This window comes from Eptatretus burgeri, chromosome 5, assembly GCF_056783735.1.
Source record: "Eptatretus burgeri isolate ZD-2024b chromosome 5, Ebu_testis_v1, whole genome shotgun sequence".
Taxonomy (NCBI): Eukaryota; Metazoa; Chordata; class Myxini; order Myxiniformes; family Myxinidae; genus Eptatretus; species Eptatretus burgeri.
In genome coordinates, this window is record NC_140965.1 from 37,265,230 (window position 1) to 37,283,674 (window position 18,445).

The 18,445-nt window shown below is 48.9% G+C and overlaps 1 protein-coding gene across 11 annotated transcripts in view; it reads right to left on the reverse strand.

Moving 5' to 3' along the window:
* The window catches only part of CSPP1 (centrosome and spindle pole associated protein 1), a 116,622-nt gene that overhangs the window by 79,860 nt on the left and 18,317 nt on the right, over nucleotides 1-18,445 (reverse strand). For all 11 annotated transcript variants that reach the window (XR_015058247.1, XR_015058248.1, XM_085881486.1 and 8 more), the window contains 3 exons: nucleotides 17,539-17,681; nucleotides 17,326-17,399; nucleotides 16,849-16,945 (listed from right to left, as the gene is read on the reverse strand). Coding sequence is in view for 9 of the 11 variants with exons in the window: in XM_085881486.1 (XP_085737612.1) it covers nucleotides 16,849-16,945; nucleotides 17,326-17,399; nucleotides 17,539-17,681 (314 nt within the window). In the remaining 2 variants the exon portion in view is untranslated. The remainder of the gene's footprint in view (nucleotides 1-16,848; nucleotides 16,946-17,325; nucleotides 17,400-17,538; nucleotides 17,682-18,445) is intronic.

Here is an 18,445-nt window from a genome sequence, read left to right on the forward strand (position 1 = left end):
GGGATTTTTGATGATTTGCGTCCTTTTTCACCAGTTGCTTTTTGTGTCAGAGTGCCAATGCTTTTGCTGAGTGCCATTTTGTCACTGGTTGCTTTTTGTGTCATAGTGTCAATGATTTTTGATTAGTATCATGTTGTCATTTTATAATTATAATTGTCATTTTATAATTATACTTTTAGGAGGGAGGAGTGTGGTGTATGGGCATAGAGCGCTGAGGGGGCGTGGAGTAGTTGTGATAATAGTCACGTGGTTAGGCATGCATATATCTGTACGCGCCCGCTGGAGGCTCAGAGTGGTGTACATCCGAGCAAGCAATAAACCAGAGTTACAACTACACTCTCGGCTCGTATCTGTCTGCAAATCGGACACTACACATTCCTGACAGAAAAAAAAAAGAGTGGAAAATTTTCAAACATGCTTCACTCACCCCCATCCGTTGTCCACATCATTCGTTCTTTCTTTTAATTTGATCTTTAATTTATTTTGCCTTCCTAACTCCAGAGATTCCCCACAGAGAAACCATGCACAGCTGCCTTCACATCGATCCTGTTGGTTAATTATTTTCATTGCAATTGATTAAATTATTTCCGTTGCACTCAATGAAACCAGTTCAATGAAGCTGGTTAATTTTGGCACATTCTTAAATCTTTTGTTCACTCAATAGAATTCTCCAAACAGTAGAAAAAAATAAGCGCCATTATATTGTTGCGGATTCGCGCCCACCGGCGTGCTGACGGCCACGTAACTCGAATCGCGGCACGTCGCCCACCGGACGGACAATCCAGTCGTGACCCTCTCGGACTAACGCCGGGAACCAGTCACGGGTGGACCTTTCGGTCTCACCGCGATCGAGCCAATCAGCCCCCGCGTGGGATAGGGTTGCTCGCCAAATTCGACCTACCTAAGTACCCACACGGAGGGTAGATCGGGCGATCGCACCTCGCCGCAGGTCGACTTCGGACACGGGCCACTTAAGCGACCCGTTCCGTACTATCGGGATAACCGAGCGGTGTTATTCGTCGACCTCGACGGTTCGATTAATTATCGGGCGTATTCAGCCCACTACCAACCCTTTACGTGAAGCAAGATGAGGATTCAATGAAAGAAATGACGAAGCGAAGCGGGAAAAAGTTCAACACAAAGCACATTTATTCGCGATGAACGGAAAGCGCACATATACAATTCCACCAAAAGCACATAGAAAAGAAAAGAAACACAATGCAATTCCACCAAAAGCACATAGAAGGAAAAGAAACACAATGCAATTTTACACAAAAAGCAAATGCGACAATGCAGATCTAATACCGATTACGCGAGCACACGGCAACACTTATGCAATTTTACTTCACAGACGGCGCCGACAACACATACCCAAAACCAAGGAAAAGAACACCCTCAAAGATGAGGCGGGCCTGAGGCCGAGACCGGGTCGGGCCTACCCGTCTGGTGATGAGACGCGGAGCGGCGATGGTGCCTCAACTCCGCGGGCCTCGTGGGCAGTGTCTGGTAGGGGGTGGGAAAGGGGCCCCCTTGGTCGCACTATCTCAGCGCGGGGGGAAACAGGAGGGGGTTGCTGATGCTCGGGGTATAGAGGATTTCTACTCTGCCTCGAGTCCCACGACGAGCGTCTCCACCTCGAGCAGGTCGCGCCGTCGGCCTCCCTGGTGTGCAGCTCCCGGCACGACGCGAGCACCCCCTCGTCTGCCCTCGCCGCCTCTCCACAGCTCCGTCCCCTCCGCTCCGACTCCAACGCACACGACGACGACCAACTCCTTCTTGCTTCTTCTTCCCAACTCCACCGCCCGCGAAGTCTTAACTTTCTATCATCTTGACTGACGAACGCGGTCGCTTATATAAGCCCCGTGGCTTCGCTCTCTCATCTTTGACCCCCTGCCTTCGACCTTTCACCTCGCTCCCCATTGGCCCGAGAAAAGTGGGCGTGAATGCTTTTTGATCCATAAATTTGCATATATCGATCGCCCTCCAACGCCCTGGAGGCGGGGCCAAATCGCCCCTCGCTCACCGATTGGACGGAACAAAAGTGGGCGTGTGTCGTTTTTGATCCGTTTTTGAAGTGGAAAATACGTGGTTTTGTACACGCTGTTCGGCGCGCGCCCTGCACGAGTCCAACACCGGTACCCACAAGCGGCGCAAGAACGGTGGCGATGCGACGGTTGCGAGGTGTGACGTGAAGCGGCGCCGCGGTGGGTGGTTGATGTGGTTGGTGGTGGTAACAATGGCGGTTGGTCCAAAATAAAGATAGTAAAAGAAAAACGGCTATCCTGAAGAGTCGCAGCACGCATGAATGACATGTATTCCCACTAGACAACGGGTTTGGGCCTAACTACACATATACTTACCGAGATATCTCACCTAAGGGACCTGAATGGTGGTTTGCGAATTTGGTAACCACAACACTACCCCCTCCCCTTTTTACAGACTCGTCCCGAGTCGTCAAATTTTCGTGTGCCATCATGTGTAGTTTTCCCCTAGTACATTTTACCTACGGATCCCTGAGTGCGACATTCATGGTATTCGTGTCCCCAAAATAAATAACCTGAGGGCTGCGTAACTACCTAAACAAACTCACTCACACGGACGACTTAACTAAAATTGCCGGCGCTAAGACAAACATGCCGGGGGCGCACTCATATTTACAGTACATCTTACCTTAACTTACAAATTTTACACTAAACCATGGCCCAGGATCACTGAACTCTGCAAAAAGAAAGCAGTTAGCAGGGAGCCAGGCTGCTCGCATGCAGTCTCTGGCTCAAAACAATGCAGGTGACAGGGAACGTGGCTGGCTGCTCACACGCGGTCCAAGGCCTTCCCTTTTGAACTGAACGCAGTGAACCACAACGGTGCATGGGCCGCACAAACGTAGTCTCTGTGCCAGCTCAAGTGGCACACGCAATGAGCACAACGGATGGATGGATGAACACAAACACGGTGCACGGGCCGCCACTGCAGGCCCGTGTTGTAGCTGCCAACAGGGCAGTTCTCGCAGCTTGCAAACTGTTGCCTTGCGGATCCTGGCGCACATGGAAATGAACAGGGGGGGGGGGCAAAGCAAAAATTGAACGGGGCTGGTGAACATGGGCAGTGGGCATGGCATGGCAAAGGCAGCAGGCAAACACAGCCCGCAGAAGAAGGCCGCTGCAGGCAAACACAGCCGGCAGATGAACTGACGGCACAGGCCTTGAAGTACCACAGCTGTAGATGATCCGGCCAGCACAGGCCTTGCAGCAACACAACAGCTGCCGATCAAGTGGGCCGGCACAGGCCTTGAAGTAACACAGCCAGCAGATGAAGCTGGCCAGCCTTTGCCGTTCAGTGGAGGTTGGTGGAGGGAGTGCGGTGGTGCTGGCCACTTGGAAGGCGGGCTCGGACCTACCTACCTGTCTCCCTCCCAACCTATCGCCTTTGCCTGTCACTGTACATACCCACTCCCTTAATTTGTCAAACCCCAATTTAGCCCCAACTTTTTTTATTTTATTTTTACTTCCCCACTATAAATCGTCCCCTAACCCCCTTTATCGTCTTTGTTCGGCTAACCTATCCTGTCACCTAGCCTACTCCCAACCCCTACGTTCCCTTCCCGGAGGGGAACAAGGGAGAGCTAACGTCCTGTGCCGAGGCCCAATGAAGCCTCAGAATGGCCTCCCCAGAGTTCGGCGATCTAACCCAAAGTGGGTCCCGCGGCCCACAACGAGAGCGAGGGGATGGATGGTGCGGAGGGGTACATCTCCTAATCTACCCTAACCATTTAACTGTTAAACTACCCCGGGGCTTTCAACAAGCGCCTCTCGCTTAAACTATTGGTTCTAACAACCCAGATTCCCGTCGCCTGTGTTGGTGTCCTTACAATTTCGGGCCTCGCCCCCCAATTTTCTCTCCGTGCCCTCACACGGTCTCATGGCTGGGACACGTGGCTCCCTTTGGCAGGCACGACCCTCTGCCGATTCTCCCGCTATGGCACCCCCGGGCACTACACTGCCTCCGAGCCTACCAGCTCCCTAACACCGGGGAGTGCCCCCCATGGCACCTCCCCTGAAACGCACACGTGGCAGGCTGGCTTCCCGGGCCCCTTTCCGAGGGTCACCCATGCCCACAACACTGCCCACGCGGCTAATGGCGCCCCGGGCCCCCGCACCAAGCAGGCGCACCCGTGCCCACTACGCTATCCCGGCCCCCCATGGGCCCATGGCCTACCGCGGCCGACTAGCCTGGTGCCCGGGGTACCCACTCAGCGATACTCACCTTTCGCAGCCACGCTCCCAAGCCCGTCAACAGGGCTCCTGCACCCCTCCAAATGGGTTTCGAGCCTACATTCCCACCAACAGCAAAACGACCTCCATTTTTCAATTTGACTAACCCCCTAACTCACTTTATACTGACCCCGGGGTCCCTTGGGCGGGAGTCACTCCTCCCCCCAATCACTCATCGCACCATGCATTCCCCATTCACTCCACACACACAGACCCGCTGGCCTCACTCACTCACCAAGCACATGCTTCCAATCCACTCACCAACAACTCTTCAACACACACACCACTGAACTCTGCCATCCTTCTATCTGCATCCCCTAACTAACTCGTGCTCCCACGTCGTCCCTTAAACTAGTAGCACGTTCCATTTAACCTACGTAGCTAAGCTACGTCCCCACTACACATTCATAAGTCTGTCCATGTCTCCAAATCATTTTATTCCCCAACCTAAATCTGGCTACAATCCCTCTAACTAATCCATTCCACGGACTCCATGAGGACTTACCCCTGCCCCATGAAGTCGGTCTAGCTAAGCTAACCCTTCCCCCTAACTAGTTTCCATCCTGTGCCCCGGCCAAGGGGGTCTTCCACCCCTTGCCCAGGAATCCTTTGCACCCGAAAGTGAGGCTTACTGTTTTTTTGTTTTTTTTCCATGCGCAGCACCTGCGCGGCAACTCAGAGCTCACGCACTTTGCACCTGCCCGTGACGTCATGCAGCTGCACGTGTTCCTCGTCCCTCCTTGGACGGTACCATCCGGCAGAGATACCCCTCCTGCCGGATTCCAACCCCACGTGCAGCCATGGCGTCACCGTGCGCATAAAAAAAAACACAAGCCCCACGTCTCGAGGGGTTCCCCACGCGAACACATGTGCTTTGCCCGTTGGAGCTTAACACACACGATCGCGTGGAGAACCCGTCCGGTCCAAATCCATTTACCTGCCTAAACTTTGTCCGTCCGCGGGATCGGCAAATCCACCGCGTGCGTTTCCGGACCGGGACTTCACTCTCGCAAGCGAGCACGTGGCGGTCTCGTGCGTTGCACAGCACGAACCTCGTGCTCACTGCTGGGTGAACCCGGCACGGTCCCCGAAACAACTACAGCCGCTACTCGGCTTTCTTTCCTTACATGTCGCCTTCGTCGTCGCCATTCAACCCACGCACACCTGCGTGTTACGACGCTCACACTCCACACCATTAAACTCACACCGGGAGACGCGGCTGTGTGCTCCCGCATGCCGACCGACATCTCCCTCACATACCGCTCTCTCACACACGGTCTCCCTTGCACACGGCCGTTCACTCACGCATGCGGGGGCACTCACCCGCGGTGCCTCATCCACACACCGTGCCTCACTCATACACGCGGGGGCACTCAACCGCGGTGCCTCATCCACACACGCGGGGGCACTCAACCGCGGTGTCTCATCCATACTCCGTGCCTCACTCACACACGCGGGGGCACTCACCCGCGGTGCCTCATCCACACACCGTCCCTCACTCACACACGCGGGGGCACTCAACCGCGGTGCCTCACTCACACACGCGGGGGCACTCAACCGCGGTTCCTCATCCACACTGGCCGTTTCACTCACACACACGGCCTCTTCCACACACGGTGCCTCATCCACACACGGCGTGCTGGGAAGCACACACTCCGGCACCATCGCCACCACACCACTCACACACGGGGTCGCTTCCACACACGGGGACGCACTCACACCCTGCACCTCACACACAGGGACAACCACACTGGGGATTCGTGTCCCCACAAGGGTCTCCGGGGCCTCTATACCCCCCAAGCTCTCCAAGCACCCAAGGCGCATAGCTGGGCCATGTCGGGTGCGCTTGAGTGAGCCGTTTCGGCAGGGGTTGGGGAAGGGTTTTGGTGGAGGGGGGGGGGGAGGTGTCATACACCGCGGCCGCTGCCGCACCCATTTCGGGCTCTGGGTTCAGTTGGGCGAGTTCATGTTCCTGCACGGGCATTCCATCCTGGGCCATGGATCCTACACATTCTACATCCATTTCTAATACCCCCGGCTCCCGCTCGCCTTGAGACGCCATCTTGCTTCTCTTAAAGGGTTAATTTCGCTCGCTCGTAATTTGGAGGGAATCGGGGGTCGCTTCTCTCACCCCTGGACCGATTCCCGTGAATTTAGCCGGAGACAGGAGAGCCCGTTTTCCTGTTCTCCGATACCAGTGCCGCGAGGAGGGCGATGAATTTGTATCGCACGACCTGACACCAGTGTTGCGGATTCGCGCCCGCCGGCGTGCTGACGGCCACGTAACTCGAATCGCGGAACGTCGCCCACCGGACGGACAATCCAGTCGTGACCCTCTCGGACTAACGCCGGGAACCAGTCACGGGTGGACCTTTCGGTCTCACCGCGATCGAGCCAATCAGCCCCCGCGTGGGATAGGGTTGCTCGCCAAATTCGACCTACCTAAGTACCCACACGGAGGGTAGACCGGGCGATCGCACCTCGCCGCAGGTCGACTTCGGACACGGGCCACTTAAGCGACCCGTTCCGTACTATCGGGATAACCGAGCGGTGTTATTCGTCGACCTCGACGGTTCAATTAATTATCGGGCGTATTCAGCCCACTACCAACCCTTTACGTGAAGCAAGATGAGGATTCAATGAAAGAAATGACGAAGCGAAGCGGGAAACAGTTCAACACAAAGCACATTTATTCGCGATGAACGGAAAGCGCACATATACAATTCCACCAAAAGCACATAGAAAAGAAAAGAAACACAATGCAATTCCACCAAAAGCACATAGAAGGAAAAGAAACACAATGCAATTTTACACAAAAAGCAAATGCGACATTGCAGATCTAATACCGATTACGCGAGCACACGGCAACACTTATGCAATTTTACTTCACAGACGGCGCCGACAACACATACCCAAAACCAAGGAAAAGAACACCCTCAAAGATGAGGCGGGCCTGAGGCCGAGACCGGGTCGGGCCTACCCGTCTGGTGATGAGACGCGGAGCGGCGATGGTGCCTCAACTCCGCGGGCCTCGCGGGCAGTGTCTGGTAGGGGGTGGGAAAGGGGCCCCCTTGGTCGCACTATCTCAGCGCGGGGGGGGGGGGGAAACAGGAGGGGGTTGCTGATGCTCGGGGTATAGAGGATTTCTACTCTGTCTCGAGTCCCGCGACGAGCGTCTCCACCTCGAGCAGGTCGCGCCGTCGGCCTCCCTGGTGTGCAGCTCCCGGCACGACGCGAGCACCCCCTTGTCTGCCCTCGCCGCCTCTCCACAGCTCCGTCCCCTCCGCTCCGACTCCAACGCACACGACGACGACCAACTCCTTCTTGCTTCTTCTTCCCAACTCCACCGCCCGCGAAGTCTTAACTTTCTATCATCTTGACTGACGAACGCGGTCGCTTATATAAGCCCCGTGGCTTCGCTCTCTCATCTTTGACCCCCTGCCTTCGACCTTTCACCTCGCTCCCCATTGGCCCGAGAAAAGTGGGCGTGAATGCTTTTTGATCCATAAATTTGCATATATCGATCGCCCTCCAACGCCCTGGAGGCGGGGCCAAATCGCCCCTCGCTCACCGATTGGACGGAACAAAAGTGGGCGTGTGTCGTTTTTGATCCGTTTTTGAAGTGGAAAATCCGTGGTTTTGTACACGCTGTTCGGCGCGCGCCCTGCACGAGTCCAACACCGGTACCCACAAGCGGCGCAAGAACGGTGGCGATGCGACGGTTGCGAGGTGTGACGTGAAGCGACGCCGCGGTGGGTGGTTGATGTGGTTGGTGGTGGTAACAATGGCGGTTGGTCCAAAATAAAGATAGTAAAAGAAAAACGGCTATCCTGAAGAGTCGCAGCACGCATGAATGACATGTATTCCCACTAGACAACGGGTTTGGGCCTAACTACACATATACTTACCGAGATATCTCACCTAAGGGACCTGAATGGTGGTTTGCGAATTTGGTAACCACAACAATATTATTTATAAATATATATATATATATATATATATATATATATATATATATATATATATATATATATATATATATATATATATATATATATATGTTTGCAATTGATTCAGTCCTGTCCGAGGGACTGCCCCTTTGGGGCAGGACTGCCTTTGTCCTGCCCCAAAGTCTGTATATATATATATATATATATATATATATATATATATATATATATATATATATATATATATATATATATATATATATATATATATATATATATATATATATATATATATATATATATATATATATATATATATATATATATATATATATATATATATATATATATATATATATATATATATATATATATATATATATATATATGTTATGGCCACGGTGGGGCAGGGTTCCGGCCATGCCGTGTACCAGGTTCCGGTGGCTCTTCTCGTGTGCTGTGCTGTTGTTACATTAAATACTCCGCATCGTATAATCACCGTGGTGGTGTGGATTCATTTCTTCGTGCAAATGTAAAACCGTTACCATCCCATTGACGTCGTGGCAGCGGTGGGACCGTTTTCACGCCCATGCCCATTATGCAAGCAAGCGGGACGACCACACAGACATTTTCTCAGCAAATGTAGTTTTCTACCAGATCAAGACTGCCAATATATGGCTAAAGTTCGAAGGATAGTTGCTATCCTGGATGATGATGATGGTGAGGTCATCACAGATACTTGGTTACACCAAGGGGATGAGGAGCCCACTGATGATTCACTGGAATCAGCTGCACTTCGTGTGCAGATTTGTCAGTCACCACACTTAGACACATTCTTCGATCATCATGCTATTCAAGTGACCATTGACAGTGGAGCCACAGGCAACATGATCCATGCTTCTACAGCGATGAGACTCGGTGTCTCCATTAATAAGTCATCCCAATCTGCTCACCAAGCTGATGGTTCATCCCCTTTACTTGTTGGTGAATGACACTTCACTCTGTCCAGAGACCATCACAACCTTACATTTGAGGGCCTGGTCGTGGAGAACCTTGATGTCGAGGTACTTGCAGGGACCCCTTTCATGGAAACCAACGATGCATCTATTCGACCTGCCCAACACCAAGTGCTAGTTGGTGACTCCTCCACCTTTGCCTACGTATCACGACCCCATGCTTTCTCCAATCCATGCAAGGTGAGACGAGCCCATGTTCTTCGTGCACCTCCAAGGTCAACAACAGTCTGGCCAGGGGAGTTCATCGAGATGACCCTTCCAGATGACTTTGCAAACCTAACAACATTTGCAGTTGAACCATCCTCTTTCCCATCAGGACCAGGCCATTCAAAATCACTGAACACCTGGCCTCCACCACATCTTTTGAATAGTGTTGCTGACAAAATCCGCATCGCTAACCTCTCGCACGAACCATAAGTCTTGCCTCGCAATGTGCATTTTGCCAGTTTATGACCTGTCTTCACCCCTGACAACCAAGATTCATCGCCTCCTCAGGGTGACATGACATGACCGCTTACAAAGCAATCCAAGAGAGAGCACCATCAGCTGTTTTCAGAGCCTGTTCATGTGGACCCAGATCACACTCTGCCTCTCCACACATGTATTCAGTTCCAAACACTCCTTCAGGAGTATGATGACGTCTTTGATCCAACATTCCCAGGATACAATGGCAAAGTTGGACCCTTCAAGGCCAACGTCAACATGGGACCCATACCACCTCCACAACGAAAAGGTCACCTTCCGCAGTATGCCAGAGATAAACTTGTTGAATTGCAACAAAGATTTGATGACCTTAAAAGCCTTGGTGTCTTCGTTCGACCTGAAGATGTGGGAGTCACTGTGGAGTACCTTAACCCATCATTTCTTGTGAAGAAGCTAAACGGGGGTTTCTGGCTTGTTACTGCATTCGCTGATGTTGGGCACTACAGTAAGCCCCAACCTTCACTCATGCTGGATGTTGACTCAAACTTCCGCAAGATTGCCCAGTGGAAACACATCATTGGAACAGACCTCACCAAGGCCTTTTACCAAATCACATTGGCACGATCTTCAATGTTGTGGAGTGGTCACACCCTACAAAGGTGTTCGTGTATACACTCGATGTGCCATGGGAATGCCTGGATCCGAAACCGCCCTTGAGGAATTGACATGCCGTGTCCTAGGCAATCTCTTGGAGGGCGAGGAAGTCAACAAGCTTGCAGATGATCTCCACTGTGGTGGTAACAGTCCTGAAGAACTTCTTAACAACTGGCAACGTGTACTACATGCCCTGTCACGATGTGATCTGCGCTTATCTGCCCCAAAGACTATCATCTGTCCTAAAACGACAACTATTCTGGGATGGATTTGGTCTCAGGGCACCTTGCAAGCTCGCCCACACTGTGTGGCTACTCCCTCTACCTGCTCCCCACCAGAGAAGGTCTCTGGCATGACATCATTCATTGGAGCCTACAAGATGCTTTCAAGAGTCCTTCCACAATGTTCCTCGTCCACAACCCCCTTGGACGCTGTCACTGCCGGACATGAGTCCTCCGAAAGGATCAAGTGGACAGATCATCTCTGCACAAGCTTCCAAGTTGCACAGTTGGCTCTTGCATCCACTGAAATCATTACCCTTCCCCGACCAGATGTTCAACTCTGGCTTGTCACAGATGGCGCTGTTAAGAAGCATGGCATCACATCCACTCTGTATGTGACCCGTGGCAACAAACTCAAGCTCACTGGGTTTTTCAGTACCAAGCTGCGTAGTTGTCAAATCACATGGTTGCCTTGTAAAATTGAAGCTCTGTCCATCGCGGCTTCTATCAAACACTTCAGCCAATATATTGTATAGTCCATACACCGTCCTTGTGTTCTCAGACAGCAAACCATGTGTACAGGCCTCTGAGAAACTATGCAGGGGAGAGTTTTTCTGTCAGCACACATGTCACCACATTCCTTTCTGTAGTCAGTTGCTACCATGCTTCTATCAGACACCTTGCTGGATCTGTAAATATTCCTTCGGATTTCGCAAGCCGCAATGCACCTGTATGTGAAGACCCCACATGTCAAGTCTGTTCCTTTGTACACCAGACTTCAGATTCCACCATTTACTGCATTTCCATCGAAGACATTGTGTCAGGCTCAACAAAACTCCCTTTCACCAGCAGGCCAGCTATCCAATCTGAATGCCCCCACCTCCATCACACGCATGCTCACTTATTGCAGGGCACTCACCTTTCAAAGAAGCTCACCAACATTCACGATGTCAAATGCTACCTCCAGGTTGCTACCATTGCGCGAGATGGTTTACTTGTCGTCCGGCACGATGAACCTCTTTTGCCCCTTCCAGAGAATGCATTATCATTCCACGTAGTGTCTTGGAAGCCTGGTTACTGCCCTCTATCTACGTCTTTGTCACCCATCATGTCATCAACTCAAATTGGTCACCCACCGATATTTCTATGCACTTGAAATGGATGCATCCATTGAACGGGTCACTGATAGCTGTCATAATTGTGCTTCTCTCCAGAGCATCTCGCACATAGTCATCCCTCAATCTTCTAGTGACCCTCCAGAGGTGTTTGGCATCTCATTTGCAGCTGATGTTATCAAGCGCGAGTAACAACTCATTTTAGTCATACGAGAGTGTGTCACTTCTTACACAGCTGCTTGCATCATTGCCAACAAATTTCGTAACACCTTAAGGGATGCTCTACTTCAATTGCGCATTGCGTTTCGTCCACTAGCTGTTATATGGACTGTCCCAAAGCTGTTATATGGACTGATCCCGCCCCGGGGTTCTCTGCCCTAGTGGGAGATAAGCTGCTTCAGGAACACCGCATCGCCATTAAGCTCGGCAGAGCAAAGAACCTCAACAAGAACCCGGTAGCAGAGAAGGCAGTGTGGGAACTGGAGGACAAACTTATACGTCATGAACCACATGGTTGTCCTATGACACCTTTGACTCTGTCCATCGTCACTGCACGACTCAACTCACGTCTTCGTTCCCAAGGTCTTTCCGCGAGAGAGTTATGGATGCAGAGAGACCAGTTCTCCAATGTATAGATTCCCGTGTCTGACGACAGGATTATTGAAACTCAACATCGGCTCCGCCGGGCCAATCACCCATATAGCCAAATGTCTAAGGCCCCCCAAGGTGTGCAACCAACACTGATCACAGTTGGCATTGGTGATCTGGTCTATCTTCATGTCGATCGCAACAAATCTCAGGCCCGTCAAAGCTACCTGGTTACCTCTGTCGAGAATGACTGGTGCAATATTCACAAATTCATCGGTTCCCAGCTACATAGCACAACTTACCGAATCAAGAGATTCGAGTGCTGCAAGGTCCCTTCCTTCTCCACTGTGCCTACAGTTTTCTCTACTTCCAACCGTCGTTCCACTGGTCATGGCGATCACCCCCACTATCAGAGTCCGTTCCCATCGACCCGAACATACCGGCTGAACTTTCTACACCTTCCACAGTCCCAATGCTGGCGACCATGGAGCCAACTACACAAACTCCATGGCCTATAATGCCCCCCCCCACCCCAAGTCCATCCCAATTACTGGCTCCGGGATAGTTCTCGGAATTGCCTCCTAATACAGAGATGCCCGTCCCTGATGCAGAGCCACAGTCTTCCTCACCTAGTCATGTTCTCCAGACACTAGCCCAAGCCCCTGCTCCCGTGGCACCTGCCTTGACAACATCCAGCCAGCCATCTACGTGTTTCACGAGCCCTGTGCCCGCTCTGAGGCGTTCAACTCGACAGAGAAACCTTCCGAAACATCGAACAGATTTCATACTTCACAAATTATATTAGTAATTTAGGGGGCAGAACAATCCCCAGTGGCTGGAGAGTAGTCTAACCAATGATGGCCCTGTAATGTCATCGGTCATCAAACGTATGTCACACCAACAATGTATTTTCCACGGTTTGTACTTGTTCTCTTATTCCAATGTCATCGCTCATGTGATCTGTGTTTGAATCCCCAAAAGTTATGCCCTGTATACATGTACACTTTGTTGATTCCCATGCACATATCTGGATTGCCTTGGCACTGACATGTTTCTTCCTTATATTCACGAGGTTATTTTCTTTGCACACCTGTTTCCCCAAGACTTAATATTGGTGTGAGGAGGCTAATCACATTTATTCAGCCTGGTATCTTTGTGTGTCACTTTTTTGCACAATTAGTTAGTGCATGAATTCATTTTATGTAAAAAGGAAGAGAAAAAGAAAGAGGTCACACCATTAGGCCAAACAAGAAAAGGAGTTTCTTTCCAGTTTCCTACCGACCCATTGCTTTTATATGCGACCCTACGGTTTTTGTTGACAATTTGGACTCGGGCACGTTTGACTCGGGCGCCACAATTTTGAATCCCGTGTGTTACGTCAGTGAGAGTTTCAAAATGGCGGCACCCGAGTGAAACGCGCACAAAGACTGCTTTGTGGATCGGTCTTTTCACAGTTAGTTTCACCTATTGTGGTGGTGATGGTGAAGGTGGTGATTGTGACGGTGGTGATTTGGTGGTGGGTGGTGTGGTGGTGGCAGTGGTGTGGTGGTGGTGGTAGTGGTGCAATAGACTTGCAAAAATGCACTCGACTTGCTGTTAAACTTTTAATATATATCATATATCCATATTAATAAACAATGCATATTTTCAGCATGCATGCACTGTTAAATATTGTTACGAATTTGGAATTCGATCGCACTCAACATACAGGTTCCTTTAGCTCAGTTATGCCGATAAGTTCATATTCCCTAGATAGTTCACCTTCCATTGTTTAATGGGCAGAAATTGATTAAGTGCGCTACGAGATTCAATTTAATAGTTAGGGAGCGATCATAACACAATGGAGACGCCCTCCCCCTCTTCTGTGAAGAGGAAGAAGAGCCCTCCCCCCCCCCCCGTCCCGTGATTCATGACGTCAACAACTCCCTCCCACCCGTGGTTGAGCGGGGGATGGAGCGAGATCCTCTGCTTTGTTAGGGTTGGCTTTTCAGTAGTAGGCCTTCGGGTTCTGCTTGGCTTGGGTTAGGGAGGAGGCTTTTTGAAGGCTTTCTGCTTTGGCTTGGCTTTTAGTAAGCTTCTTGCTTCGGCTTGGCTTTTCAGCAGACCTTTGGGTTCTGCTCGGCTCAGAGTTCTTGGTTCGTGTTGTGAGACGCTTTGTTCATCGGATGAGAGTTGAGCTGGTTGCTCGGCTCGGAGTTCTTGGTTCGTGTTGTGAGAGGCTTTGTTCATCAGAAGAGAGTTGAGCTGGTTGCTCGGCTCGGAGTTCTTGGTTCATGTTGTGAGAGGCTTTGTTCATCGGATGAGGGTTGAGCTGGTTGCTCGGCTGGCTCTTCTTGATTCGTGTAGTTCTTTGTTCTCCGCTTGGTTCCCGGCTTGGTGCGACTCATCGGCCTCATCTTGGAGGCGGTTCTTCGAGATAGCGACGCATCGACGGGAAGGATCGGCGCCTCGTCTCACCAGCACGTGTTTGGAAGTGCGAGAGGATTCGCTGGAGCTCGGGAAGGATCGCGGCTCACGGCGATTGGATCCAGCTCGCCCTCGCTGGAGCCCGGGTCCGAACAGCTTGAAGACCACATGAGGTGGAGAGGTTCGAGATAGGTTCTGGGTTTCAGCTCATCTGTCCTCCGAGCTGGAGTCAGTTATTAAAGGCATCAGCCACCATTTCTCGGGTGTCTGTGTGTGCGTACGTGTGTCCGTGGGCCCGTCTAATAAGTAGGAAACTGTTAAGTGCTTTGTGTGCTGTAAATGATTGCATTGCATTTTGTATAGTCGGTATAGTTCTGCTCTTACGTGCTTCCCTAGTTCCCCATTATTATTAATAAATACCCCAATTGTTAAATGTTATCAGCTCGTCGCGGCGATTCTTTCATTGACTGAGCATTTCGTGTGTTGGAAGTTAGAAAGCCGTTGGTTTGCCGTAAAAGGGGGACATTCGGATGGACGGTTCTCGACGAATAAGCCGCTCGGAATCGCGCACGGGACAGGCTCGCTTAAGCGGCTTGTTCCGTACGAGTTCCATCGAGGGTGGAATACCCCGGTGGTTGGATCACGTGGGTATTTAGGTAAATTGAAGATTGGCAATCGACCCTATCCCACGTTGTCTGCCCATTGGCGTATTTTGGTTCTTGCACAACTACCCATCGGCCTCGGAGTTATCCGGACGGCAATCTATATTCTGGGCGATCGGTCGGGCCGACTCGACTTGCGGCTCCGTCAGAGCGGTCGGTTCACGGCCGACCCCCCGGCACCGTAACAATATGTAGAGAAATTTAAGACAGAATAAAGTGCATTTTAGCAAGTCGAGTGCATCACCACCACCACCCCCATCACCACCACTACTACTACCACCACCACAACCACTACCACCACCAAGGAAAATAAACATTTTTAATCGAGTTATATGAATGTATTCATGGCAAAAAAAATTGTCAAAAAAAAAATTCCCTACCTACCTACCCAATTTTTTTTGGCCATGCAATAGGAAACAAATGTTTTTTTTTTAGGCCTTATATATGTTATGGCCAGCAGTGGGGCGGGGAACCGGCCATGCCGTGTGCCGGGTTCCGGTGGCTCTTCTTGTGTGCTGTGCTGTTGTTACATTAAATACTCCACATCGTATAATCACCGTGGTGGTGTGATTCATTTCTTCACGCAAACATAAAACCGTTACCATCCCATTGGCGAAGATTAATGCTTTGGAAATTACACATTTTCTTGTGTATATATGGAGAAGGAGGGAACACAGCCTTGTTTGCTTAAAGGAAATAGGCATATAGGCTTACTTATAAGACTCGTTATTTCTTTAAATTACCAGATTTCGACACTTATTTAGTCTGGACGATATCTGATCCTCAAAGCCAAAATCATGTTTTGATGACATACTTTAATTAGTCCGTGAGAGTATATCGTTTAACATTGCATCATATAATGCATTAAATTGCACCAAGCTCCTAATTTGAAAACTATAACACTTAGAAAAGTGATGTAAACAGCAATTTGTAGCTATGATAAACAGGCATTCGATAATATGAATGAGGCAAGTGAAAAAAAAAACTATCGTTAAGAAATCGTTGCAGCCTGTTCCAAGTCAAAGCAGGGTTGAACAGGCCAAAAAACATGGCGGCTTCAGATGCCAAAGAGGTAACAAATGATGGTGCCTGAAAAGGATATACTTAAATAAGGCCATTAATTATCTTCAAAAGGGTAGTTTAATTAAGCCAAACACCCAATTTTCACTCATGCACTTCCTTGGAGTTTTATTTGCATGCCTGCAAAGTTTCCGGCTGATAGGTTTCATGGTTTTTGAGTTATGGAAGAGACACACACACACACACACACACACACACACACACACACACACACACACACACACACACACACACACACACACACACACACACACACACACCTATTTATTAGGAAAGATAATCACAAAAAACAATCCTTTAAAACCACAATATTTGGTGTTATATTTGCAAAATAATCACTCTTATTAAAAAATTATTCTTCACAATCATGATTTGATGATGAAAGAAAAAAATACCAGAATAACAGCCTAAACTGCTATGATCATCAATCAACCCAAAGCTCGCTGACCACCCAAAACATACCGCTTCTTGTTGATCTTGCACTCTGCCATTTGTGCAAGCAGCTCCCGTCCATATTTCTCCTTCTTCTGTCGCTCTGCTCGGTTAATCTCTGACAGATCTGTTGTACAGGAGTAAACATTACTACTTACAAGCCCATTTTTCATCACATGCTCAAAGGGGGCACATGTTGTGGAAATATTTCTCCTTTTGGGGCACAAAGTGATCACAATTTTTTTTTCCACAACATTAACTTGCAGTCATCCAGGATGAAAAAGTTCAAAATGCAGAGCAATTCTAATTGACAGTATTTAACACATTATTGAAAAGCTGTTATTTATTTACAAGATTCTTCTTGGCACTTGGATATGAGAGTGAGGTATCAGATGTGACAGCCACAAATTCAAGTAGCAGATGCATTGGTAATATTTTTAATATTTCTTTATTTTTTTGCATGGTGAGCCCGTGGCACTTCTATGCAGATTAACGGCATGAACATACCATACGTTCCCGTATCAGCGTAAGGTGCAGTTACTTGAACACATTTCATCTGGCGATCCATGGCCTGTTCCATTCTGCATTAAAAGGTAAGGCAGTCAAGTAAAAACATTGGAGAAATACAGCAAATTAGTCAAAGAAGAAAGTCTGAGAAATCAAGTTAAAAAACAGAAGAAAGAAAAAGAACCGACACACACCAAAACATGCTGGACATACCTCTTTGCAGAATCTTTGTCACAGTCTTTTGGGAGCAAAGTCTGATTGCTCTTAAGCAGAGAATGTTTTTCTGATGTCTCTGTTGTAGTTGCTGCATCATGCTTTGTGCAAGTAGATGGTTCAATTGCCAAACTTGGTGATGCCTGTTCCATTAAAAAAATAAAAAACAAGAACAAAACTGACTTGCGGCTCGCACAATGGAGATTGTAGTGAAACCGTCGAGTACAGCGGGTACACTTTCCATTCTCATTGCCAATTTTTCTCAAGCTTGATGGAATATATATATATATATATATATATATATATATATATATATATATATATATATATATAAACATAAATATATATATATATATATATATATATATATATATATATATATATATATATATATATATATCTAACATATGTATATATAGGCTACATATATATAGGCTACATATATATATATATATATATATATATATATATATATATATATATACACATGCATATACATATATACATATATACATACATGTATGTATATATACAATGCAGATATGTTCAGGATATTGAGCCGAGGTCGGAGCTCATTTCATTTACGTATGTTGGAAGCAACCTTCATCCTGACCACCGATACAATATTATGTCGTCAAAAGGAGTTTGTACGATCTCTGTGTCTCTTTCAGCATGGAAAGATCAAGGGAAGTACAGTAACAAATGGTGAATGAACCTTCGGGGAAACCCATCCCCCCACCCTCTCCAGGATGTGGTTGCAAACGTCAATCATCGACGAACTCTGCTCCAGCCAATGGGAGCTCGAGGTGAAGATGATGAGCTGACACTAGGCGTTAGGATTAACCGTGACGTCATTACGGTTGAACCAATCAGTGACTACCTTATTGAGACCTGCGTATAAAGCACG